The 24698-nt window shown below is 34.8% G+C and overlaps 1 protein-coding gene across 4 annotated transcripts in view; it reads right to left on the reverse strand.

Moving 5' to 3' along the window:
• Positions 1-24698, reverse strand: part of LOC110026113 (ferrochelatase-2, chloroplastic) — a 74632-nt gene that overhangs the window by 23375 nt on the left and 26559 nt on the right. For all 4 annotated transcript variants that reach the window (XM_020726913.1, XM_020726912.1, XM_020726911.1 and 1 more), the window contains 2 exons: positions 15630-15773; positions 8020-8121 (listed from right to left, as the gene is read on the reverse strand). In XM_020726913.1, the coding sequence (XP_020582572.1) occupies positions 8020-8121; positions 15630-15773 (246 nt within the window). The remainder of the gene's footprint in view (positions 1-8019; positions 8122-15629; positions 15774-24698) is intronic.

Consider the following 24698-nt stretch of genomic DNA (forward strand, 5'->3'; position numbering starts at 1 on the left):
TCAGAAATCAAATGAATACAATAATTTACATACCTTTGTTAATTTTTTTTAAATTATATTGAAGTGATCAATGGAACACACGTAGATGTATGTGCATTGAATAATGAAAATATCGCATTCATTGAGCGGTATGGATCACCAACATAAAATGTAACAATTATATGTGACTTCAACATTTTTTACTTTTGTTATGGCTGATTGTGAAGGCAGTGCACACGACAGAAGTATATTCAAATTTGCCACAAGAACTCAGAAATACAACTTTCCTCACTCACCCCCAGATTTGCTCAACCCGAAACCCTAATTAGATATTTTTTTCAGTACAATATTAATTATTGTGTTTGTCTCAGATAAATATTATTTGGTCAATGTTTAATACCCCTTACAAAGAAAGTTTCTGTAGTCAATTCCAGATATCAAATATCACATTTTTTATCACTCTAATAAAATTTTAAAAAATTAACAAGAGTGTAAAATACTGTATTCAATTGACTTCTGGAATTAATGTATAAAAAGAATTACCCTCAAATATAGCATATATTGCATGTCATGACCAATCTCTATGGAAGTCTTTTTAAAAGTTAGGTAGTCTGGTTTGATAAATTCTAATCATAAACTGACTAGAGCATTTAAACCAATTGAAAAGGCTCATCTCATAAATTCATTTATTGCTAACACCTCTCTAGAAGTCATCCTGAAGGAGTCATGAAGTACATGATTCATGTGTATTTCATCCAGATGAATACGAGCAATGTCATATGAAACATATTGTTGAATCTCGTTGGATGCCCTAAAAACAACTCTCCAACTTATTTATCACCAATGTATGAAGATGTCATGCAAGGAGATCGAGCTATAGCTGCTTATATTTCCCATACATCAAATAGGTCGCAACCGCAATTCATCTTCTGTGTCTCTCTATGAGTGTCCATCTTATTCAATGTATATTGAGCCACGACATGTAAGATTCAATGTAATCAGCTTTTGTCAACACATTACCCAAATTAATAACAATCATAAATAAACTTGAAAAAAGCAATATAACAAAGTCCTCGATGAAAAACAGATATCCAAAGCAGCATTACTAATGTCACAGTTAAAAATAAATATTCAAGCAGCATAAACAGTGTCTCAACGAAAAGCAAACATAAATTGTCTAACAAGTAGAAATGATTTTTAAGTATTACTGTTCTCATGAAAATAACTTAAAAATTGACCTTACGGTCAGAAGTCGTCGTCATGAAAAACTCTCTGGGTCGGATCTTCAAGCAACTTCATTGAGAAAAAATACAACAATATATCCTCGTAACTTTCTGGAGTTGTTATCAGAATCCACATAACTTATTGAATGGAAGTTGCTTGTGAAGTGTCAGGTCATTAGTGCATGAAGAACTACCTGTGATATTTAACTTCGAATAAAAATAGCAATCTTTTTCTTTTTCTCAACCCTCGGACGCTTAGAACGGCTGGTAGTCCAACTTCATTAACATTAGGGTTGGGGGTCTCATTTGAACCAGAAGTTGGCTCTGCATCCACATGCTCAGCTATGCCAACAAACACTCTCTCGATAGGGGTTATTGCATGGTCGCTCATGGCAATGACTGTACCAAACATAAGGTCTAAAATTTCTTCAAGCTCAAGGTCGATACCATTGAACTTAAACTTTTTAGCATTTGGAATCACCTATAAAGTAATGGGTTATTCATATGTTGATGCAATTGAAGAAGTTAATAATTGGTAAAGGAATTCATGCAACATAAATTCACGCCTCTAATCTCTCAGCCCTCCATTCTTCAGAAGCTTCTATGGTTCACTTTATGGGATCCTAACCCAAGCATGTGGATCCATGCTTCAACTCTTTCCATATTTTTCAGTCCTTTATCTGATCCCACCTATTTTTCAATCGCACCTAGTCATATTTCCTTCTTGTGTGTTCCATGAACTTTTTTATTATATTTTACCAACCCACCGTATTGAAATAGGTAGTTGGTTTATTTCCTAATTTCACCTCTTTCAGATAAACATCGCAGCAAATATTTTGACATCTTTATCCCACATGGCAGACAAACCAATTTCTTTAGTGTTTACCATAATGATACTAACAAGAAAAATCACCAAGCAACATAAATACAAAGCAGATGTAAAACAAAATGTCAACAAAGTCATAACTTGAAAAGCCAACTGGAACGACGCATCACAGCAAATCACGAACAACTTCACCACTAACACCACCACCAACACCAACCACATAAATAATCATGGCAAAATATACAACGCCATCACCATTAGGGTTGTCAAAAAAGCCAGTTGTTCGCAAATAGCTCGTGTTCGGCTCACTACTAGGGTTGTCAAAAAAGCCAGTTGTTCGCAAACAGCTCGTGTTCGGCTCGTCGGGGAGATAGTATTCGCTTCGTTCGATAAACAAACGAGACGAGCACAAATAATTTTTTTTCGTTCAGTTTGTTAAACGAATCAAACACGAACAGTGATGTGTTTGCTCGTGTTTAAATCGTTATTGTTCGAAATATAAAATAATTTTAAATAGTTATATATAAAAAAATTATGATATTTTAAAAATAATTATATATTCTAAAAATTTATCATGTTTTAAATAATGCAAATTAATATATATAAACTATTAATAACAATTATAATATATTAATATTGGTTATATTAATATAAATATTATACATTTATATATTATAAGTTATATAATATTATAATTAATAAAATTCACTATATATTAAAAGTGAAACCCTAGACACCCTAATTCTAACCAAGCCGCCTCACCTCCCCTTCCCCTCTCAAAAGCTTTCGGGTTTGGGTCGTTCGGCCGCCTCTCCCTCTTCCGAGCCTTCCCCTTCTCCTCTCAAAATCACGAAAAGCTTTCACCATGACTGCGAGAGCTTAGGTTTTGTCTTTTGTGTTTGTTGTCTAATCTCTACTTCTATTTATCTTCGAGCCAGCGTTGACTTGTCTGCTCGCCTGCTCAGTATTATTGCTTGGTTGCTTGATATTCTTGCTTGGTTGGTTGTAAGGTTACCGAGGTGGCATCTTTGAGTATATTTTCTTTAATATATCATATTTATCTTCATGTTTGCCTCTTAGCTTGAATTTTCTTAAATTTCTTTTAGATTTGTTTAATTTTTTTTTCCCTAAAACCTAAATTTTGAAGCTTTTGAGAGTGAAATCTCGCATATTGCCTCTAGATCTGATTTTATTATGGATGAGTTCTGATATTATGATTTTTGTTAAATGCTACTTTTGATAAATCCTAAGGGTGCTACTAAGAATTCATGGCAACCCCCAGAAGCATGACAAAGGTAATAAGAAAACCAAATCATGTTTAGTAGCTCTTGTTTACAAAATATGTTAATCTGCAGTCCTTGTTAGCATAGAAACAAAATATGTTAATCTATTGTCCTTGTTAGCAAAATACTGAAACTACAAAAAACAGAACTATAAGGACTTTTAAACAAATAGCCCTAATTTTCATTCTCAAGATGAGAATATCACCATATTTTAATCTCTTATGTCCTTGTATAGCTCATTGATAATAGTCCTGTACATATCAAACTCTAGGCGTTTGATATGTAAATCCAAAAAAATTATGTGGTAGGTATGTAAATTTCTGTTATTTATATTGGCTTGTAGAAGATTGAAACCAAAGTAAGCTGAAATCTTAAGGTCTATGTTATACAGCAATATAAGGTTACAAGTGAAAAGAATGAATGTTTCTCAACCCTTTGCTCTTATACAGGTTTAAGCTTGTAAGCAATTAATGTTTTAAATCTTACTTCCTCCAGAATTTACTAAATCCAAGATTTCGTTTACAATGGGATTTAAGATTGTATGAAAATTTATGTGGCTCTAAGTTTAGATGTGAGAAATGTAAATATTAAAGAATTGTGTGCTATGTATGTAAATGCCCCGTGAATTTATTTTGAGAATTTTGAAACCCATCATGATCAAATTTTGCACATATATTGTCAACAAAATTTTCTTTAGAATCTGCAAAAATAGTTGTTCGGGATCCAATTAATTCAAAAGCTGAAGCAAAGCCACATACTTTGAAGATTTTCAGCTGTAAATCTTCATAAATAGGCCCCTAAAAGACATGATTTTAATGCACAAAACAGTAGAAATTGCAAAAAAAAAAAAAAAAAAAAATTAAAAATGAATTCAGCTGTAAATCTTCATAAATAGGCCCCTAAAAGACATGATTTTAATGCACAAAACAGTAGAAATTGCAAAAAAAAAAAAAAAACAAAAATGAAGAATGAAGAAACCAATGTTCCAGATGGAATACATATTCCTTTAAACATTGTATTTTGGTGGAATCCAATTTTTGTTCTGTGGTGACCTTTGGCTTCCTGAGAGCCAGCATTTTCGAAGTAGAATTAAAATCACAAAACAGTAGAAATTGCAAAAAAAAAAAAAAAACCAAAAATGAAGAATGAAGAAACCAATGTTCCAGATGGAATACATATTCCTTTAAACATTGTATTTTGGTGGAATCCAATTTTTGTTCTGTGGTGACCTTTGGCTTCCTGAGAGCCAGCATTTTCGAAGTAGAATCCAAAGTCCGGTCATGTTGAAGCGTATCTGCTGCAATTTGGTGGAAACCAATTTTTGAAGTTCATTAGTTTTCGCTCAGTTTTAAGCGTCGACCATCTAATGATCCGAATAGGAGAGTAGTTGTTTTAGATTCAACTTATGTTAAGAAAGACAGAGATAGACCTATGAAGACTTCGGCTTATTGTATAAAAAATAATCTTAATTTAATAGAACAAAATGAAAATATGACACTAAATAGGATGCAATGGAGAAAAATGATTCATGTAGCCAACCCACGTAGTGGAATTAAGGCTTTGTTGTTGTTGGTGTTGTTGGTTTGTTTGTTATTAGTTTTTGCTCATGTTGTCTAACTTGAGCAATTCACATTATGATTTTAATTAAATATTTGGTTGTTTTCTTATTTTAAATGTCATGTTATTTATTATTTTTGGTAATTTGAGATTTAATAATTAAATTGTTGTCTATTTAACAATTCAAACGATACAAGCAAATTTGAAATTTTTTGAATAATTTGAACAATTTGAATAATCTGAACAATTCAAATTATTCGAACAATTCGAATTAATTTCGAACAAATCGAATCGAACACAAACAGCAATTTCACGAACAACTGTTAATTCGTGTTCAGTTCATTTACACCCTTAACCACCATGGCACCAAAGAACTACCCCCAACATCGACACACACCAACATTTCCACCACACCACCACCATCACACCATCACCAACGCACAATAACCACCACTACCACCCATAAACCATAATATAATGAGAAAGAGAGCAACACCACCACACCACAACCATCACATCAACACCACCACTACAACTCATATACAACACCATAGTATGAAAGAGAGCAATGCCACCACACCACACCACCACCATCACACCATCACCACCACACCATAACCACCACTAGAACTCATAAACCACAACATATGAGAAAGAGAGAAACACCATCACACCTATTCCACATACCACCACTATGCATACAAAAAAAACGAGGTGCAATCTCGATGAGTTACGAGGCCCCCACATTGGTTTTTTAAAGGTGATTACCATCCTCCTCTATCAGACTACATATCACATTAAACAAGATAACCTCAAACTCAAGTAACATTCACAAATTGACTCGAGTAAAGACACCCATGACCTGAAACCGTCGTGGGCATTCTTGCAGTCGGGATCGAAAAAAGCAAAGAGACCAAAGATCATAAAAGAATAAGGATATTCTAAATCCTTCTCATCCAACCGCAAACCCCTATAGCAAGAAGAGTACATACTGATTTCTCCAAAATTCACAAAAAAATTGAATCTTCCACAAATTCTTAGGAAAAATGATTCTCGTTCTTTCAACCACAATCCGTAAATAGTAAAGAGACCCAAAACCAAGTACCTTACAGAGACAGAAAACAAAATAGGGAACATTCGCATCCATCTATTCCAACAACAAACAACAGAGAGCAAAGAGACCACAAACCACAAATCATAAAAGAATTATAAACCACAATCAAGAAGAGCAAAAAGATAGCATACCAGAAACCGCGGCAGCAAAAGTGTCGCATACATACCACAAACAATGACAACAAACCAAAAATAAACATTGATGAAAGTAGGGAATGAGTGGAGGAGAAGTGAACACCGGAAATACCTCGCCGAAGAATGAAAAAAAGCAAGTGAAGAAAATAAACCTTAAGCAGAATCGCCGCTTGAATGAATAGGCAAAGACGAGCAGCCAGGTAATCCCAAACCAAGTGAAAAGTCGAATGGGAGAGGCGAGGGTTTTGGTGGAATGAGGGGGCAAGTCGAATGCCCGAAAGGAGAAGGCCAGCCGAATTGTATAATCGAATATTCACAGGAGACGTTACAGGACATAAGGCTAGCGATTAAGTGATATCCATTCATGTTTCGGACTCAATTAGAAGGTCATAATGCTTAATTAAATTCAATTAAAGAGAGTTTGAGCGGCTAATTTGAAATTTCAAATTACAAATCGCGTTATTGGCTTGAGCTGGTACAATTGGGCCGTGTTAATCCTGAACACGCCTCCTTTAATCAATTTTTTTATACGTCTCAATTTTCGTGTTGTTTACTCGCGTGCAGAATCATAGCAATATGGGTGTCTTTCTTAGCTAAAATTGACATTTTAGATAAACTCGTGTGGTCCGTTTCATCATCTGGGGTCATCTGAACGAGTTCGTCAACGATTGGACCAATGTAAGTTAACATCGTGTGCGGCATAGTGAATGTGTAAATTGCAGTGTTCCAATTAAGTTCAGCAGTGCACCCACCAACAGATGATCAAACAGGTGAGATAAGCCACGACATTGAAAATGTTTTTAGGTGCTTTGTGGGAAACAACATTCAACACGGATCCAGATCCTTCAAGAGAAGGAAAAGTCTCTCCTAGCCAAGTAGATTGACGCAGGACGCAACTTATGCAAATTCCCGTGATCCCGCGGATGTGGGATCCCCACGATCCAGTAGATACAGGATTCCCGTGATCCCGAAATAGAAAGTGTCGGATCTTTTTTATTTCAATCATTTCTTCCTTGATTCCTTTCATTTTTCTTTATTTTCTGATTTAGGTTATTCCCTATTAGAGAGCTGATATATATTGTGTTTTGGCTATTTGAAACTTCAGTTTTGTTAATTTTATGAATTTAAGAAACTTTTCTCTGATTTTTGCTCTTCGGAGTAACTCGTGCCCTTTAGAATGTTGAATCATGTTACTTTTGCAAGTGGTGTATATGTATCTCGCCATTTCGCCATCCAACTTGAAAAATTTCAGCTAGAATAGCTTCCGACAATGTTAAACTTACTGCCCAACAGCTGATTTATCCCAGCAATCCCTTTCAAACACCATCAACCACACATACCAGCCTTTTCTCAATATTCCACAACCTCCTCCCCAAAAAATCTACTTTTCAAATACCTTCTAAGAGCCCTAGAACGGTATCAAAAAAGGGAGCAACTAAATATAGGCATCAATATTGCTTGTGTTTAATTTCTTTTCTTTACTAGTATTATTATAATTGGACATTTTATTGTGTTTTGAGTGATATATAAGAACCCTTTTAATATGGTGGATCTTTAATATTTGAATGTTGTGTGCATGATAATGGGAACAAATAAAAAAGTTTTAGACGGTATTGTTTCTGTATTTAATTTATTTTCTCTACTAGTATTGTTTGTATGTGTTTGAATGATGTATACGAACTCTTGTGATTTAGTGGTTCTTTACCATTTGAATGTTGTTGTGAATTGCTATGTAAAAATTATGTATGCCTATTGTCCGACCATTCATTCCAGCTTTGAAAATTTTAAGTTGCTTTGTGGTGTCGTAACAACAAAGCTGTATAAAAGAGTACAAAATTAAAATGTCATGAAATAGTGTTATAGGCTTAAGCTTTGTGTAAATAAGATGTAATCAAGTACCAACCTGTTCAATAGCTTCTTCAGTGAACGGGTGCCAGTACCTCATTCCAACATACACCTTTGCTGGAACATTTTTGTCACACAAAGCCTTCCTCAATTCTTCTGCCTAAACTACAAGCACAAAAATCATTACCTCACCATTCATAAATTTAACAAAGAATTAATATTACTCTGTAAATTCGGTACTGAAACATGAAAAAACTAACATGAATTGCAATAAATACTGTTTTGATCAGAAATAGAAAACATGCAACATTTGCTTAAATTTAATGCCAAGTAAAACTACTCAGAGCATCATTATCAGAATCACAGGTTTGAGTAATAAAGAATATAATTTAGCTTTCTCCCCACAAAATTCAAGAACTAAGAAACTATAGATGTTACGCTTTTCAAAAGAAATACCATAGAATGCAAACATTTTGTGCAATTATTGAACTATCGTGATACTGAAATCACCCTCATTGTTTATTCAAAGAAAATTATCTAGAATTGTAGTTTTAGGGGTTGTTCTGCGTGTGGAATGCAACATAAAATAACACATGAAAAGTAAATGAGGCCAATTTTTGCTGCATTCAGGTTTGCGAAGGAAATGAACTAAGAAGTTTAAAAAATAGCCTTCTTCTACTAACTTTACTTAACTATGAAGTATAAGAAATAGCTTTTTACTACCAACTTTACATCAAATCAAACAATATAGAAAATGTAAGCACTCTTTGCATCAAATTTTCACCAACCCAAAGAGCCTCCTAAATAGATACTCATGAATGCATCTATGCAAGCTCAATTTTTCACTTTATTGCATGAAAAAGTTTTTGAGATTGCCACTAATTCACTTGTAAAAATGTAGCACTAGCGCTTGATTTGATGTGATTCATTTCGGATTTCTTTTAAGAAGCATCTATTTCGTTTGCTTACACTGCCAGCAGTCTGGTTTCCTCAAAATCAGTGATGGATCTCCTACAACTAAATGTTTGTTATGGAAAGATAAATGATAACAGAACCAAATAAACTCTCATTGTCATATTTCAGAGGGATACCATATTTTGAACAATTATGAAGATCAAAACAAGATGAAATAGACCAAATTAGTTTTTTTTTTTTTTTCTTTTTTTTCTTTTTTTTTTTTTGATGCTATGATCTTGAGCATCTTGCATGAGGACTGTTTAAATAATTTTTTAATTCATGAGTTATTACTTTTATACATAAATTAGCCATTATCAGCCAATATCACAGTCAATAGTCTCTTGTAATTTTATCATTTTATCTTGAATTTGATGAGAACCTCCAAACCAAGTTTGGTCACCTTTTAAGAAGAGTGGGTTAGACATATTTAAATGTTCACATGTCACAAGCCGGTCACAGCTTGAAATCAACCAAGACGGGAATGGATAGTCGGACGGTGGAAATAAATTCTCTATTTTTCTATTTCTATCACTAACATTTAACTATTCAAATATTCATGAAAGAGCTGCTAACAAAAACAAATAAATTCTAATTTATATCTTTCTGATTGTTGTTCTCGTCCTTTGTACACATTTGATCATCTTCTATTTATTTTAATCAAAAATTTTAAACCTAAAAAAGAAATATTAAAGCAATATAATGTGTTATCTAAAGGTAAGCTAAGAGCAATCACACTTGTAAACTACAATAATCCAAGAAAAATAATTTAATATGCATACTAGTCTTTTATATATCTATAAGAAATCATTTACTATGCTAGTCTTTCATATGAAATCTTTGAATATACTAACGCAAGCATCAATGACCTTTTCTAAATAAAAATACTCTAAATTCTTATATGCATTAACTTAAACTTTATAAGTTTTATGTACACATCTGTCTGTGTAAGGATCACCGTCAACAAACCTAACACGCTATTGGCTTATATTGCACATTCAATTCCATCGGCACAGTAGTTAGCGAATTACACATCGCAATTGTCAAGAATGGAAAGGCCCTTACCTGCCCCTGGCCAATATTATTTTGTTGGCACAATGATTAGCAATATAAACATCACAAATTTCTAGGGAGATAAGTTATAGTCTACTCGCCACCTGTCGATATTATCTTGTTTTGAGTGATAGAAAAATTTCAACACGCACAACTACACTGACGTCCTCTGCCTGTAGCATTAGGGGGTGAACTCCTCCTCTAAACATGCACATACAAACATTCATATGTAAGTTATTTCATTCTTCAATATCATGTATTCCTTTGCATGAATCATTTACCTCTATCTGCTGATGAAATAATGCAAACTTAATATATCTATAAGTCATGGAATCAACTAAAATATGCACATTTACTAAAATTCTAGAGGTTACATAATAATGTGACGAATATATGTGATCATGCGATAAGCTTATACGTAGAACTCTATTAAACTCATATGTAGACATGTACTAAAGTTAAGCAATGATCTGATATCATCATAAACTAAATTGTTATGCAACAATAATTAACATGCACATTTATTCTATTTGACAATATGAAGAATTTATTGTTGAACTAAAAAATACATGAAATCAAATATGAAATTTGAAATAGAAATAGTTATTAGAATTTAGAAATATAATTACTCACCTCAATTATTAAGAGGTCTCTTTATTAACTTAATCTCCACTTAACTTGCTTATCATTTTCTTTGACCTCAATTGACCTAATTTCATATTAGCACAATAAACATGTATAATTTCATATATATAAAATTCTAATAAGCAAATCTAACACAAAGTTTACCTTAACTCTCAAAATAAGGTTATGATAAGCTTCAGTTCTACACTTCACGCCCGTTGTTCTTCCTCTTCTCTCGTACAAGAAATTTGTATCACAATGCTCCCTCAAATTCAGAATTTAATAGCTCTAATCGCAATAAAAATCAAACTTTCTTAACATTATATATATATATATATATATAAAACCAAGGGCAAATATATTAATACGGAAAAGATACAGAAAGGTTGTATGAGAAGACTTAAAAGAAGGCCCAACAATATAATACAACACACACAACACATATCAAATAAAGCAAAGTTATATAAAGACAAAAAATCAAAAAGCCACAAAAGTGCTAGGGACGTCTCACTTTAGTCCTCCTGCCTCGAGTTCTTGAAAGTGAGTTGGTTAACAAATTTGTAAGGAAAGTACCATTGCGTGTAGTAACCAAATTATCATCCATCAGATTCCTGAGCTCGAGTAAATCTCTTTTCTTCTTCTTCCTCCTGAATGTGTAGGCATGTCATTCCTCCTCCGATGAATGACTTATCTAATCAGTAGATTCTAAAGGTGGTCGGACAGGTGTAGGTCGTTGCACATCATGATCCCCATGAGCCTAAGTAACAAATTTGTAAGGTGAGTACCATTGCGTGTAGTAATCAAAGTATCATCCATCAGATTCCTGAGCTCGAGTAAATCTCTTTTCTTCTTCTTCCTCCTGGATGTGTAGGCATGTCATTCCTCATCCAATGAAAGACTTATCTAATCAGTAGATTCCAAAGGTGGTCGGACCTGATGAGGCGGTGGTGAAGCAGTAGAAGCAGTAGATCCCCATGATGTGTAGGTCGTTGCACATCATGATCCCCATGAGCCTGAGTAACATTAACATCTTTCTGGATCTGATGAGGCGGTGGTGAAGCAATAGAAGTATTTCTACATGTATTATCGGCATAAGTTCTATGGCAGGCGGAGTCTGAAGAATCTCTCTCGCCCACGATAGAAAGTTCCAAAGATTGAGGAGCTACAACTGGAGACTGAATGGTCGTCATAATGCCTACGGGGATATTGACGTCTTTCGGGTATCCTTCTGATGATCAATAGTGTCAAAAACTTACTGTTGATCGGGATGAGATGGAATCACAGCCTCTAGCGGAGCACTTTATTTTTTTGGTCTGAGGTGGGGGTGTACATTGAGAAATTGAGAACTGGAGTGGTCGAACATACGAGAGTTCGAACAATACGACGAAAAATGCTCAATCTCTACCTTCTGTCAATATCCATGGTGTTGTGTGTCCAACCAGATTTCCTCAGAAGCGGGTTCAGAAGCGGGTGAAGTGATGTCTCTTTCAACAAGTACTCTGGCTTCAGATAGACGGGAAAGATTAAAAGTAAGAATGTCCATCTTGAGTGACTTTCCATAAGCTGAGGCAATAGCGTACAATATTTTTTGAGAAAAATAATAAAATTTCACACCAGGGAGGCGAATCTAAACTGGAATGATTGGTGGTTCCGTCTGTGGGTCAAAATTCACATACTATTTCAGAACTTTCATTGCTCTGTTATCAATCCAGATTATCCTTATAATAAATAAGCGCACGTAATCTTCTTCATTGTTAATTTCAATAAGAACGTGTCTCCAATCTAATAGTCCAATTTTTCACTCTCCAACAAGGTGCATAAGTTTAAATTCTTTACGAATGAACTCCATTTTGGGATGACCATATAGAAATTTTTCAACCAAATTCAGACGGCATGAGGAAGCAAGTTGAATACCATCGTCTTCTGTAAAAAATATGGCAGGCTTTCCATTTTTCCTACCACGCTTCTTGATGTCCACCCACTCAAATGAAGGAGGAAAAGATGGTGATTTAGGTGTACGTGACGCGTGAACAACCCGCAAGGGCGGCAGCATACGATCTGTCCAAAGCCATCCCAAAAAAGGGAGGCAGGGTTGTGGGACAGCAAAGTGACAGTAGAGCGGTAGAGCAAATGCCAAAAGGGAAGTCGAGCAGTGGGCGATTTATTCGAGCCTGAGGAAAGCCCGTGCCCTGCGAGCGAGGACAGGAGCCGCAAAAGAAGACGGCGCCTCTCGGGGGGACGAAGAATCTCGGGATAACGAAGAACGAGCCACGAGTCGAAAAAAGGAGCTCGCGCTTCTCGGGATGACGAAAGAACGAGCCGCAGAAGAAGCCCGCGCCCAGACGTCCTTCAAATGATGCCCCCGAGCCCAACGCCTTCACGCGAGAGCCGCTGAACGAGCCGCTACAACGCGACGACGAACAACCGAAGAAGACGAAGACGAGGAAAGACGAAATCGCAGTGAACCAGAGAAACCAAGGATTCATCATATATATATATGACTCAACGACGAGGTTTCCCGCACTGGACGACGACGACACTGTTTCCCGCACTCAACAACGACGACGAATCGTCGTCTTCTCTCTCGTGTCAAACGACGAAGAGCTTCGGCGTCTGCTTCTGTGGTTTTATCGTCTCCTCCTTCGCGCCTTCCAGCTAGGCTTTGAGCTTCTGCAATTCTTTTCTGTGTGGATTGAACTGCAATTTTTGTCGAGCTGTGACTTTGTGCCCTGTCTTCTGTCTTCTGCGCATTTCATCTACGGTTCCTACGTAGCTCTTCGGCTTGTCTTTTTTGCCTCTGCCATACTTGAAGGGTTTTTCTTTGTTGTGATGGAGCTTCCTTCTTCAGTTGAACCTGGCAAAACCTCCTCCTTTACCCAAGTGGTAGGTAATTCTAAGGGAGAGACGGCGGTTGTCTTTCCTTCAAGTTATAAGGACCATCGTGATGGTACAAGTGACTGTCCTTTTATTAAAAATACAAGCAGAAAAAGTGGGAAAGCAGCGTTTTTTTTCTCCACGTCAGAAATTTCAACTCTGGCTGACAAATTCAAATTCTCTCTTATTGGGAAATTTCAGTGGGGACACCCATCTATGGAAATTATCAGGAAAAATTTTAATGACCTTAAATTAATAGAAAAGTGAAAAGTGGGGCTCATGGATGAAAGACATGTATTGATTCAGTTAACCGTGCCTGAGGACTACACTCAGATTTTTTCCAGAAAATATCTTAACATCACTAGTAAACCTATGAGGCAACACAAGCGGTCTCCTGATTTCGACCCAAATCATGAGACTCCCACTGTACCGGTATGATTTAGTTTAACTGGTCTCAAGCTTTTTTTTTTTCACCATCAAGTTCTCTATTCTATTGGGGTCATCCTTGAGGATCTTTTGAAGCTAAATCTACCTACTTCAACATCACCAGACCCTCGGTGGCCAGAATACTTGTGGAAAGGGATATTACTTTACCTGATGTTATTGAAATCTGGCTGGGCACAACCCATAATGGTTATTAGCAACAAATTGTCATGAAGCACAGGCCCCCATATTGTACCCACTATAAGATGTTTGGTCATGTTCTTGATAAATGCCACAAGTTTCATCCAAATTTGAAATCTAAGGTTCAAGTGAATAAGGATGGGTCTAACCCAACTGCTCTGGACATTTTAGTTCCATCTGGAGAGGATACTACCAGACATGAGGTGTCTGTTGCCCCTGAGGATCCCCATGACACTGTTATTATTGTTACTGCAAGTGACGTGATGCTGACACCTTCAAATCCCATAGAAAACAATATTGATGGACAATTACCTACGAATGAGTGTTCAGACTGATAATCAGGAGAACCTCGTAGCCCGCCGTAGCCCCACTTCTTCAGGAAGTATCTGGTGTAGAGGCAACTCATACTTCACATATACTAGAACCTATTATGGGTATTACAGTTGGTAATGCTTCTGTTACAACTCTACCATCTCATCGGATTGACTTTTCGGATGAAGAATGACAGATTTATACTTCCAGGAGGAATAAGAAGAATGAAGATCTATTCGAGCTCAGGAGTCTAATGGACCAATTACTATTGGCAATGGCGATCATCTTATCAGCTTATTAGCTTGCTCACTCCCTAGAACTAGAGGCAAAGGCAAGATCAAATTGGGTCGCTCTCTAGCCACCTGATACTGTATTTTGATCAGTTAGGCTTTCTAATTAAATATCTAATGTATTTTTCTATTTTTTCTAGTTTTAGAACCATTTGTGATTTTTGTGTGGGCAGGGTGTCATGCTTGGGCCCTCCCACACATTGTATCTGTATCTTTCTTTTTATTTAATATATTAGTCTTTTGGGCTTTCAAATATATATATACTTCAGCAAAAATACTACTACATATTTAACACGTTAGAGGAAAAAAATCAAGGTAAAATATCAATAGAGATGGCGGTCGAGAGCTCTGCTAGGGTTTCGAATGGCAATTTTCGTCGCCTATGCTTCAGTCGATCAAAGGAGAGGGATGTTGATGTTGGATGGCTCTGCTGGGCAACCTACACCTTCAAACCCTATTGAAAACAATACTGAAGGATCATTACCTACAAAGAATAGTGTTAGGACTAATAATCAGAAAAATCTTGTAGCTCCCCATTTTCAGGAATTATTCGGTGTAGAGGCCAAAACTCTTACTTCACATACAGGAATCTGCTTTCCCAAATTTATCCCAACCACGGTCTACACAAGAAATCTTATATTAAACCAAATTCAGTCCCGTAATGGCCAACAATTTAAAAATCTAGCCTTGGGGCATGAAGTATAGCGCCCTTGCTTTGGAATTCTCAATCAATCATCATCAAAACAAATTATAAATAAAGGCATATAATTTTGTAGTATCAATGAACTATGTACAATTTACCAAATAAATCAACATTCAAAAATTAACTCAATAAATACCAAATGAAATTATGGCTGTCAAACTGCTACCATTATAAGTGTTAAGAACAGTACAGGAAAGTAACAAAAAGAAGACAGTAAATTTTAATTATACATACCTGTGCATCTGTTATTTGCCGAAGCGGGGAACCGCCTCCTATTGAAGCATATCCTTCTTTGCTCTTTGGTGCTCTAACAATAGAAACAAACTGTGCCAATGGCTTCTGAAGAAAACGAAAAAGCCTTGGAAGACGTATAATGTCCTGCAAAATTTTGTAATTACCATATACTGGATTAGATGGATGAAATCTTACAAGTACCAAGCCTCCATCTCAAAGTACCAAACAAGGTTGTTGATGCATTTTTTTAAACTTAAACTTGGCACATTAATCATTCAAACAAAACTCAGCACAAAAGTTACTTGAAGCATTCTATTGAAATAAGTGAAACAAAAGAATCAAAGCAGAATTCTTCAAACAAAAAAACGTGAAATTCTATACAAGCAAAAAAAATAAGTCTCAAAGTAGCAACTCAGTCAATGATTAGTTAATAATAGATCAAAATAAATGATTGCTCAATAAATTAATGATACCAAGCATGAGGAATGAATTACTCTTCGCTCCCAAACACAAGATGCCCGCATAAAACGCTACCAGCTTCAAAGCTCAGCAAGCAAATGGCCAGTAATAAAAATCAACCTAATTATCTGTCCACTTTTCCTCCGATATGTTCCTCTCAAGGGGTCAAGTGAAAGTATATAGCATGGTGATCAAAAGTGTTCACAACCGTAGCTTTCTCTATGCAACTCATTATATGAGTCCAAGCAAAAATAAATTTCCAACATACTTAGTGGGCTCCAAAAAATTGCACCAGGCTCTCATGAGAGAGTTAGTGTGCTCAGGGCTAAACTTTTGGAAGGCAAATTAAAATTTGAGATAAGATCTTACCCAAAAATTTCGCCTGCATTTTGCAAAGATATTAAAATCTAATTTGAGATTTCTAATAAATGCAAGCCCTTTTTGGTTAATTTTCCCACCTGGTAATAAAATAGAACTTCTGATTAAAATTAGTTGCTCACTGTTAAATACTAAGCATATAGTACCAACAATTTTAATTTAAAATAAAAGGAAATTAGAATTGTCAACTCAAAGCAGATGATGGGGGATGATGGCGAACCAGAAAGGGAGCTTATAAGTTTGTCATCCCAGGGCCATTGTAAACTAGGTGGATATTTGTCTAAAGTAATAATTTTACGTTGACATAAGTTGCAAAAAGTCAAGTGCTTTATCAAACACACTTTATAATTCACCACCAAATAAATTTACATCAATTGAAAAGCTTGCACGTTTTGTCCAAGATCATAATTTAATAGTGTCATTTTGCGGAAAAAGATATAGTCATAACCCCGAACATAGCCATACATTTTTATGATATCATTTGGCAGCAAAATCACTTAATGGCGTGAGAACTTTAAGAGTAATCATAGAACTACATCTCATATGAAACTGATTATTTGCAAGATTATGTTAAACTTAAATTTATCGACCTTTACAAACTGTTACGAATGTTTGATTGATTATTTGCTCTTAACTTTGGAACAACAGATTTATTTTGAAAAAATATATAATTTGAAATTGTCTTCATTTTCTAAATATTCGGGATTAATATCCAAAAAGATTTGCATGAGTATTTGAAATGTTTTAATGATAGTATTCTTTCCAATTGAAATTTTCGATTAATGCAGTCATTATCAGGGTATAAATTTTGTATCATTAAGATTTGCTATCTAAAAATTTAGATTTTAGATGTTGACCCCTCCAGTTAATGTGCACTGAATATGTCTAGCATAAAGATATTTAAACAATTTCATTTTATCCTTTTAAACTGTCAATTCTATTCACTTGCCTACAAAGGATCGAGTCTGTGATGTACATATGGTTTGAATTTGTTTAAAAATTCATCACACTACAGAGATTGCTAACTCTGTCATTTGTAGATAAAAGGATTGGATCTATAACTTGAACTCATTTTTAGATTTTATACATGTAATGGTGTGTAATGGTGCCAAGATTTATCATTTAGAAATGAATTTTCTTCATAAAAAGGCTTTGAAGATTGTAAATAAATTGTTGACAAAATATTTTTTCTAAAATTCGCTAGAAAACACCTATTTCTCAGCACATGATAATGAATTAGTTGTGTAAGACTGAGAATAAACATCATTTTTTTAATATAAGTCTTAGCAACTCTAATACTCATAAATTGGAAGATCAAACTTGTGGCCTGCTTGATAAAATTTGCTCATAATTTACTGATAAACAACATTTTTTTTAGCCTGTATGTGTCAAAATTAAGCTTTGAATTTAAAAAGTTTGAATTTCTCAAAATGACAGTATACTTCTCGATGTCGAACAATTTAAATTCACATAATGTTAGTCCACACAACATTCCCAAACATTAGTTTGGGCCATTAAGAGGTTTGTCAAAACACATGGACAAATTTGCTTTCGGTACTTTGACTGATCATACATGTCTTCTCGAAATGACCACGCTACCCTAGAAATACAATAATGAATTGTATGTCTCATGTAAAAGGTTTTCGTATGTAGGAATATGCTATCATTCACAGAAACGTATTGTCAATCAACATGCGCTGCAAGAAGCATTTGAACAACACGACACAGAATCAATCAGACAGTTTGGTTTTATTTCAAAAGTATCTCATTCACATAAACACAAGCAAGTAAGAATATGAAGGCCAATTCTGGTGAACAGTAACATGCAGATACAATCATCAAGAGATGAACATAACTTTATATTTTGAGTGCATTATTAATCGTACTGTCTGCTTTCATTGGTCAATTAGTAAATTTTGTAATTAACCCCATTTTGTTCGAGTGGCCCCACATTAAATTATATTTTTCCAATAAATAGGAACATTTCTCAGACATGTTAATTCCAAGTTTAATTCAGCCACCATGCTCCCAAAAGTGTTAAGCATTCAAATATGTTCCAACTATTCGAGATTTTTAAGCTCGTGCGCTAGCTTTCAGGTTCAAAAATCCCTCATATGTCCAACTTTATGCTCAATTTATTGTTTAGGCGTGATTTGTATATCAATTCAAATTTATATTAATGTCATTTTGCAATCTTAATTTCATTTTTGTCCTATTTTTATCCCCAAAAGCAGTTTAAGTTCTCTCAAGTTTAATCTATTTTTTATCAAACAATTCATAACCTCCCAATATGTCCCACAGTCAGGACTATCTCATCGTGCCAAGAAAGACACATGTGGGTCCTCGTGTATCTATCTGAAATTTTACAAACAATTTCTCTCATTGTGACAAAAAAAATGCATACTGATACTTATTTTGATAGCATGGGTCATCAACTCCCATCACACCAAGAAAGACATGAATATTTCAACCACCATGCCAAAAAAAAGGGTCACCTACAAGAATAAAATTACAAACACTACGTGTTTCCCACCACATCAAAATAATATGTGTAAGTACTAAAATATTGAATGAGTTGTCACGACCCAACCCAGAAGTTTGCATTGCCAATGCAGAAACTAACAATTGAACAAAAAATTTACTTCATTAAACTTTTTCCAAATTTTGTAAAAAATAAAAACCTTTCAATATTTATAAAAAGGTCAACTATATCAAAAAAAAACTTAATGAAACACATCCAAATTTAAAACCTTTTTCAATCACAACTTATACAATAGCAATATATTACATTACGTATCTCTTATCGCTCCCTAACATCTGTAAAAAAATAATCTTTTATCATTTATTTAAATTAAAAGAGTTTTACAGAAAAAAAATTCATCGATTATTTTATGTCAAATAACTAATTGGCTAAATATGTTTTTAAATTATAATAATTCAATAATTAAGAAAAAAATGCAAAACTAGAATGATATATATCAGTTGTCATAAAATGTACAGTGCAATAGCAGATAGCTTAGCTTTCTTATTACAATTTTCATAATTTATTTAATAGTAAACTCATCAAGAGTCATCTCTAAATATGTACCATAAATCCAAACCCTTTTTATATGTTTTTTTTTTCTAAAATCGGCCGAAACAGATAATTAGTATTTGTCACAACCTGACCTGAAAGTTTGAAATTTTTAAAACAGGAACGAACAGTTGGACGATAAACAAAAACAATTCTAACATATATATAAGAAAATTGAGCTATCTGTTTAGGTCGAGATTCAACTGTAAAAGAGTCACTAAACTAAAAAATATATTAAAGATCATCCAAACCAAACATATAAGGACATTCAATGTGTACCAATACTAAGAAAAAAACTAAACATAAAAATAATATTGTTTCATACTTATTATCATTTGATCCCCTTCTTCTATGGACAATCTCTATTGTCAATCATTTTGATTCAATATAGTCTTTCTTAAAATAAACATTTAAGTAAAAGAATAATTTTAACAGAAAACTTAGTGAATAATTACAAATCCACATTATACTACTTATTACGCATTTACTCTAACAAGTGAATAGTTTAAAATGATCAAATATTGATGTTTAATTTCTCGTATTAACATTTTCACCTTTTTCATGTAAGAATATTTATACATTTTATTTAAATATTTATTTCAAGAGCATCGTTAAAATTTTTATACCAATGAAAGTACAACCTTTTCTATTTCCTTTTTCATGCACGGGCACAACAACATTCCCAACAAGTACCATAAAGAAGTAACTCTTTTGATAAATTATTTGTTAATTTCATTTGATAATCATCATAATCATTTTAGTCCTTTAACATAAATTCCAAACATCAAAAGTGATTACAATATATTAAATATTTCTAAAATGAATTATAAAGTTTGTACAAATACAATGAAATGGGTATTTAATTAATTTTTATCAAATACTTTTATGTTTTAAATATTTCAAATGTTGTGCTGATTAAAAATCTATCAATCATGTAATGCATTTAAATTTAAAGAAACATAATTAATACAAAATAGATGTATGATTACACGCCTTGACCACGAGATTTTTTTGCTCATCACTTTCTCCTTAGAAAATATTTTACTTAGTGATACCTAACAAAATTATGTATTTGATTAGTATTTATATATATATATTATTTTTTTCTTTCTTTTCTTTTTTTGGGAAAGAGCAACGGTGGCTCCCTACGCGTTAATTAAAAGAAAAGGTACAAAAATTGGAGGGGGGGAGATCTCCATCTATTAAAGCAAAAAAAAAACAACAGTACAACGCACACTAAAAGAAATTTCCAAAAATACAGGTATACCCTAAACCAAAAAACAAAAACCCAAAAATAAGTAAACTTGTGCTCCTGTATTACTAAATATGTAAAGAGAAAAAGGATGTACAAAAAATGTCTTCAGTCGAGTAATAATTCTCCAAAAGCACTCCCACGAGCAAACAAAAGACCTTTGAGACTCTGGGGCGTAGACCAAAGAGATCCAAAAACAGTAGCAGCCAACAGAAGCCGTGAGAACAGAAACAGAGCAGAAAGCAGAAACCAAAGCAGGGAGACATAACCAGACTTGCTGCAAAACCAAAGAAACCTGCCAAGCAAACTAGGAGACCCGCAAGAGGAATACAAAAAACAGTCCCTCAATGGTAAAGCCAAGAAGCACAAGAATCTAAAAACGAACATATGGCAGATTCAAATTATCCCCATTTAGGAGACGTCTGAGAGGAGCAGGAGGATAAATGTCAATGTAAGAGGTCTCCCCTGCGTGTTTGGCTAACCAATCAGCAGGGGAGTTGCCCTCTCTATGAATGAATTTCCAATTTACATCTAATTGTCTTTCAGTCATTAAGGCTAAAATACGTTTAAACGTTTAAAAGTGCTAAAATACGTTTAAAAGTGCAAATTATATCTCAGTGGGGAGGTGAGATACCCAAAAGAATATCATAAAGCATTTTATCGGTTTCTACCTCAATTTTATGAAAATTGAAAACACTAGCCACCATTAATGCTAGAAAAAACCCCAGCATTCCGTGGCTAAAGGATTTTCAGCGGCAACGAGAGAGGTGAAATAACAGAGACACCTACCCTCATAATTTCTAAACATGCCCCCAACCGTAGCATAAACAGGATTCCAACAGCCATCCACATTAGCTTTAACATAACCCAATGAAGGGGGAGCCCACCTAATCAGCCAGGGGGGGTCTTAAAGTAAAAACATCAGTAGGACAAGCCCTTAGGACCTTAGTGTAAAAAGCCATCACATAAGAGACAGTCATAGAAGCGGTGGGGGGAGAATAGTTGTATATAAAGTTGTTTCTCGAGATCCAAATAAACCAAAGGACCAATAAAGGAAGAGGAAACCCCCCACCCTTATCATCAAAATCCTTTCATTGCCACAAATAGTTGCTTAAAAAGCCCCTATGCAACCATGAAATACCAAAATGCATGCTCAGTATATTTCAGATATTTAAAGAGAAAGCACATTCAAAAAATATGTATCTTGTATCTTCCTCCGCAACCTTACACATAGGACATCTTGAGGTCATTTTAATCTTGTTTCTTCCTCTGCAACCTTACACATAGGACATCTTGAGGTCATTTTAAGGTCTTTCAACTTAATAATGTCATCAATACGTAGTAAATAAGAGAGATATCGCCAAAGGAAAAAGGATATCGAGGGAGTTAAGAATTTGTGTCAAATCCATTTTTCCCAAAACTAATCCCGGTGTGAATGTAAAGTGTCATATATAAGTTTGCAAACCGATTGAGAATTGTTCATTTTCCACACAGGGAAATCCTTGCGTGAAGAGGTGATAGGAATAATAATTATATGTTTTGCATTTTGCTCCCCCACAATAGAACATAATTTGGAGAAATCTCAGTCATCTTGAGAAAAGAAATCAGAAACCAATAAGGAGTTAGAATGTAGAGGGTGAAAATATTCAGAGAGATGAGACAACCCCCAATTATCATTCCAGAAAGAGATATTGCCGTCTCCTATATCCCAAAATAGGAAATCCTTAGCAGTGGTTCAAGCATTTACAACTGCTTTCCAAATACGGGAATCACCAACCTTCCACATAACCTGGGAAGGATGAGTTTGGGCACAATATTTCTGATGCATAAAGGAAGCCCATAGAGATGAGCCCAATCTAAATTTGAACCAAAGTTTGCAAAGGTTTATTTCCACCGTATATTTCAAAGCTTTAAAGTCTAACCCGCCAGCCTTCTTAGGCTTAAAAAACTTATGCCAAGAGCCCTGAATTTTCTTAGCATCATTTCCCACCCAAAGGAATTGGTTAAAAAGCCTCTCCATAATATTGATAGCACTTTTTTTTGGGTTAAACACCTGCAAAGCATATAGTGGAATACTCTGAAGAACACTCGAAAGCAAAGAAATCCTGCCTCCAGTAGAAAGGAAAACATTTCTTCAATCGTTGATTTTAATCTTGATTTTATCAATTACATCATCTATATGTATTTGTTTCATCCTTCCCCTAATCAAATTTACCCCAAGATATTTGAGAGCAAGAGAGGCATGATGAAAGCCAGTAAAGGCAACTCCCCAATGAATAAGTTGGGGCTTAATGTGCTTGCCAAATAACATCTGACACTTGTCACAATTAAAGAGAAGTCCAGAACAATTTCGGAAATCATTTAAGAGACTCATCAATTGTTTTAGAGCAAGCTTAGAGGCATTGGCAAAAATAATCACATCATCAGCATAAGCAAGATGTGAAACCATCATCTTGGCCTCATGAGAAAACTGTGTGTGAGCGTGTAACAGCTGGAAATGGTTGAGCATCTTTGATAAATAATCGATAGCTAAAATGAAAAAAATAGAGGAGAGAGGTCCCCCTGTTTGATGCCACGAGAAGCAGTGAAAAATCCATAAGAATTACCATTTATCAGCACGAAATAATAGTTGTTAGCCAACCATCTTTTTATCAAGGTGCAAAAGCTGGTAGTGAAACCTCTAGCCTTCAAAACGTTGATGATGAAATCTCAATTAATGGTGTCAAAGACCTTCTTGATATCTAATTTGATAACAAGATTGACACTACTGCAATTTTTATCAAGATCCTGCAAAATCTCCTGAGCTAAGAGAATATTGTCAGAAATATCACATCCTTTAATAAAGGCCGACTCGTGGGGGGAGATGAGAGAAGGAAGGTGTGGTTGAAGACGAGCAACAATCAGTTTCCTGATAATTTTAGATATCACAGAAGTGAGCGAGATGGGCCGAAAGTCCTTCCAATGAGTTTTATCGTTAGATTTAGGGATAAGAACAATCAGAGCGGCAGAAAAATACTTTCCAGGGTCTTCACCCTGAAAAAAACTTTAAATCGCGAGCACCACCTCTTTCTTTATGATGCTCCAGCAGGAAATATAAAAAGCAGAAGTGAAATCATCGGGGCCAGGAGCCTTTGAGAACTAATATCTTTAAGGGCATTGAAAATCTCCAACTCGGTAGGAGGGTCGGACAAAGAGAGGGAGGAAACTGTGTCTCAGACCGAAAGAGTCTCAGCATAAAGAGAAGAAAAATAATCAGCTGCATTAGAACTAATTTGATCTGCATCAGTGAGAACAGAACCCTCATTAGTAACAATCTTAATAATGGTATTTATATTACGACGATGTTTGATAGTAGCATGAAAATATTTAGTGTTTCTGTCATCATTTTTGAAATGAATGTCACAAGCTTTTTGTCTGAGGAAATCCTCATCAACAGTAATTTCCTCCAAAAGAGTATGATGAGCATTATGTCACGCTCCGCGACATTCGAGAAATCATCGAGACGAACAGAGGATGGAAGAGTCTAGAGAAGGTCCGAATATGAGGAGTCATTAAAGGGGCTCTAGAAGATTCCACCACGTTCAGGGGAGAGCAAGAAGGAAAAGCTCTAAAGAGGATCTAAGAATAACCTAGAATGTTCTAGAGTTATTTATGTACATTAGAATAGTCTAAGAGATAGAATATTATATTGTAATCTAGAAGCTTCTCTTGGACATTGTATAGTCCCACATTGGCTAGATGAAAGGCCAAAGGCATGGAGGAGGCTATAAATAGGAGCTCCTCCCCTCATTTGTATTTACCCAAGCATTGAATCAAAGCATTCTAGTATTCAAGTGCTAATTATTCCTTTCTCTCTATTCTTCTTCTTAAGAGTGCTTGGGGCTGCTAAGTCCAGTGTTGTGAGTGA

The sequence above is a fragment of the Phalaenopsis equestris genome, unplaced genomic scaffold (genome assembly GCF_001263595.1).
Source record: "Phalaenopsis equestris unplaced genomic scaffold, ASM126359v1 Scaffold000352, whole genome shotgun sequence".
In the NCBI taxonomy this organism is placed as follows: Eukaryota; Viridiplantae; Streptophyta; class Magnoliopsida; order Asparagales; family Orchidaceae; genus Phalaenopsis; species Phalaenopsis equestris.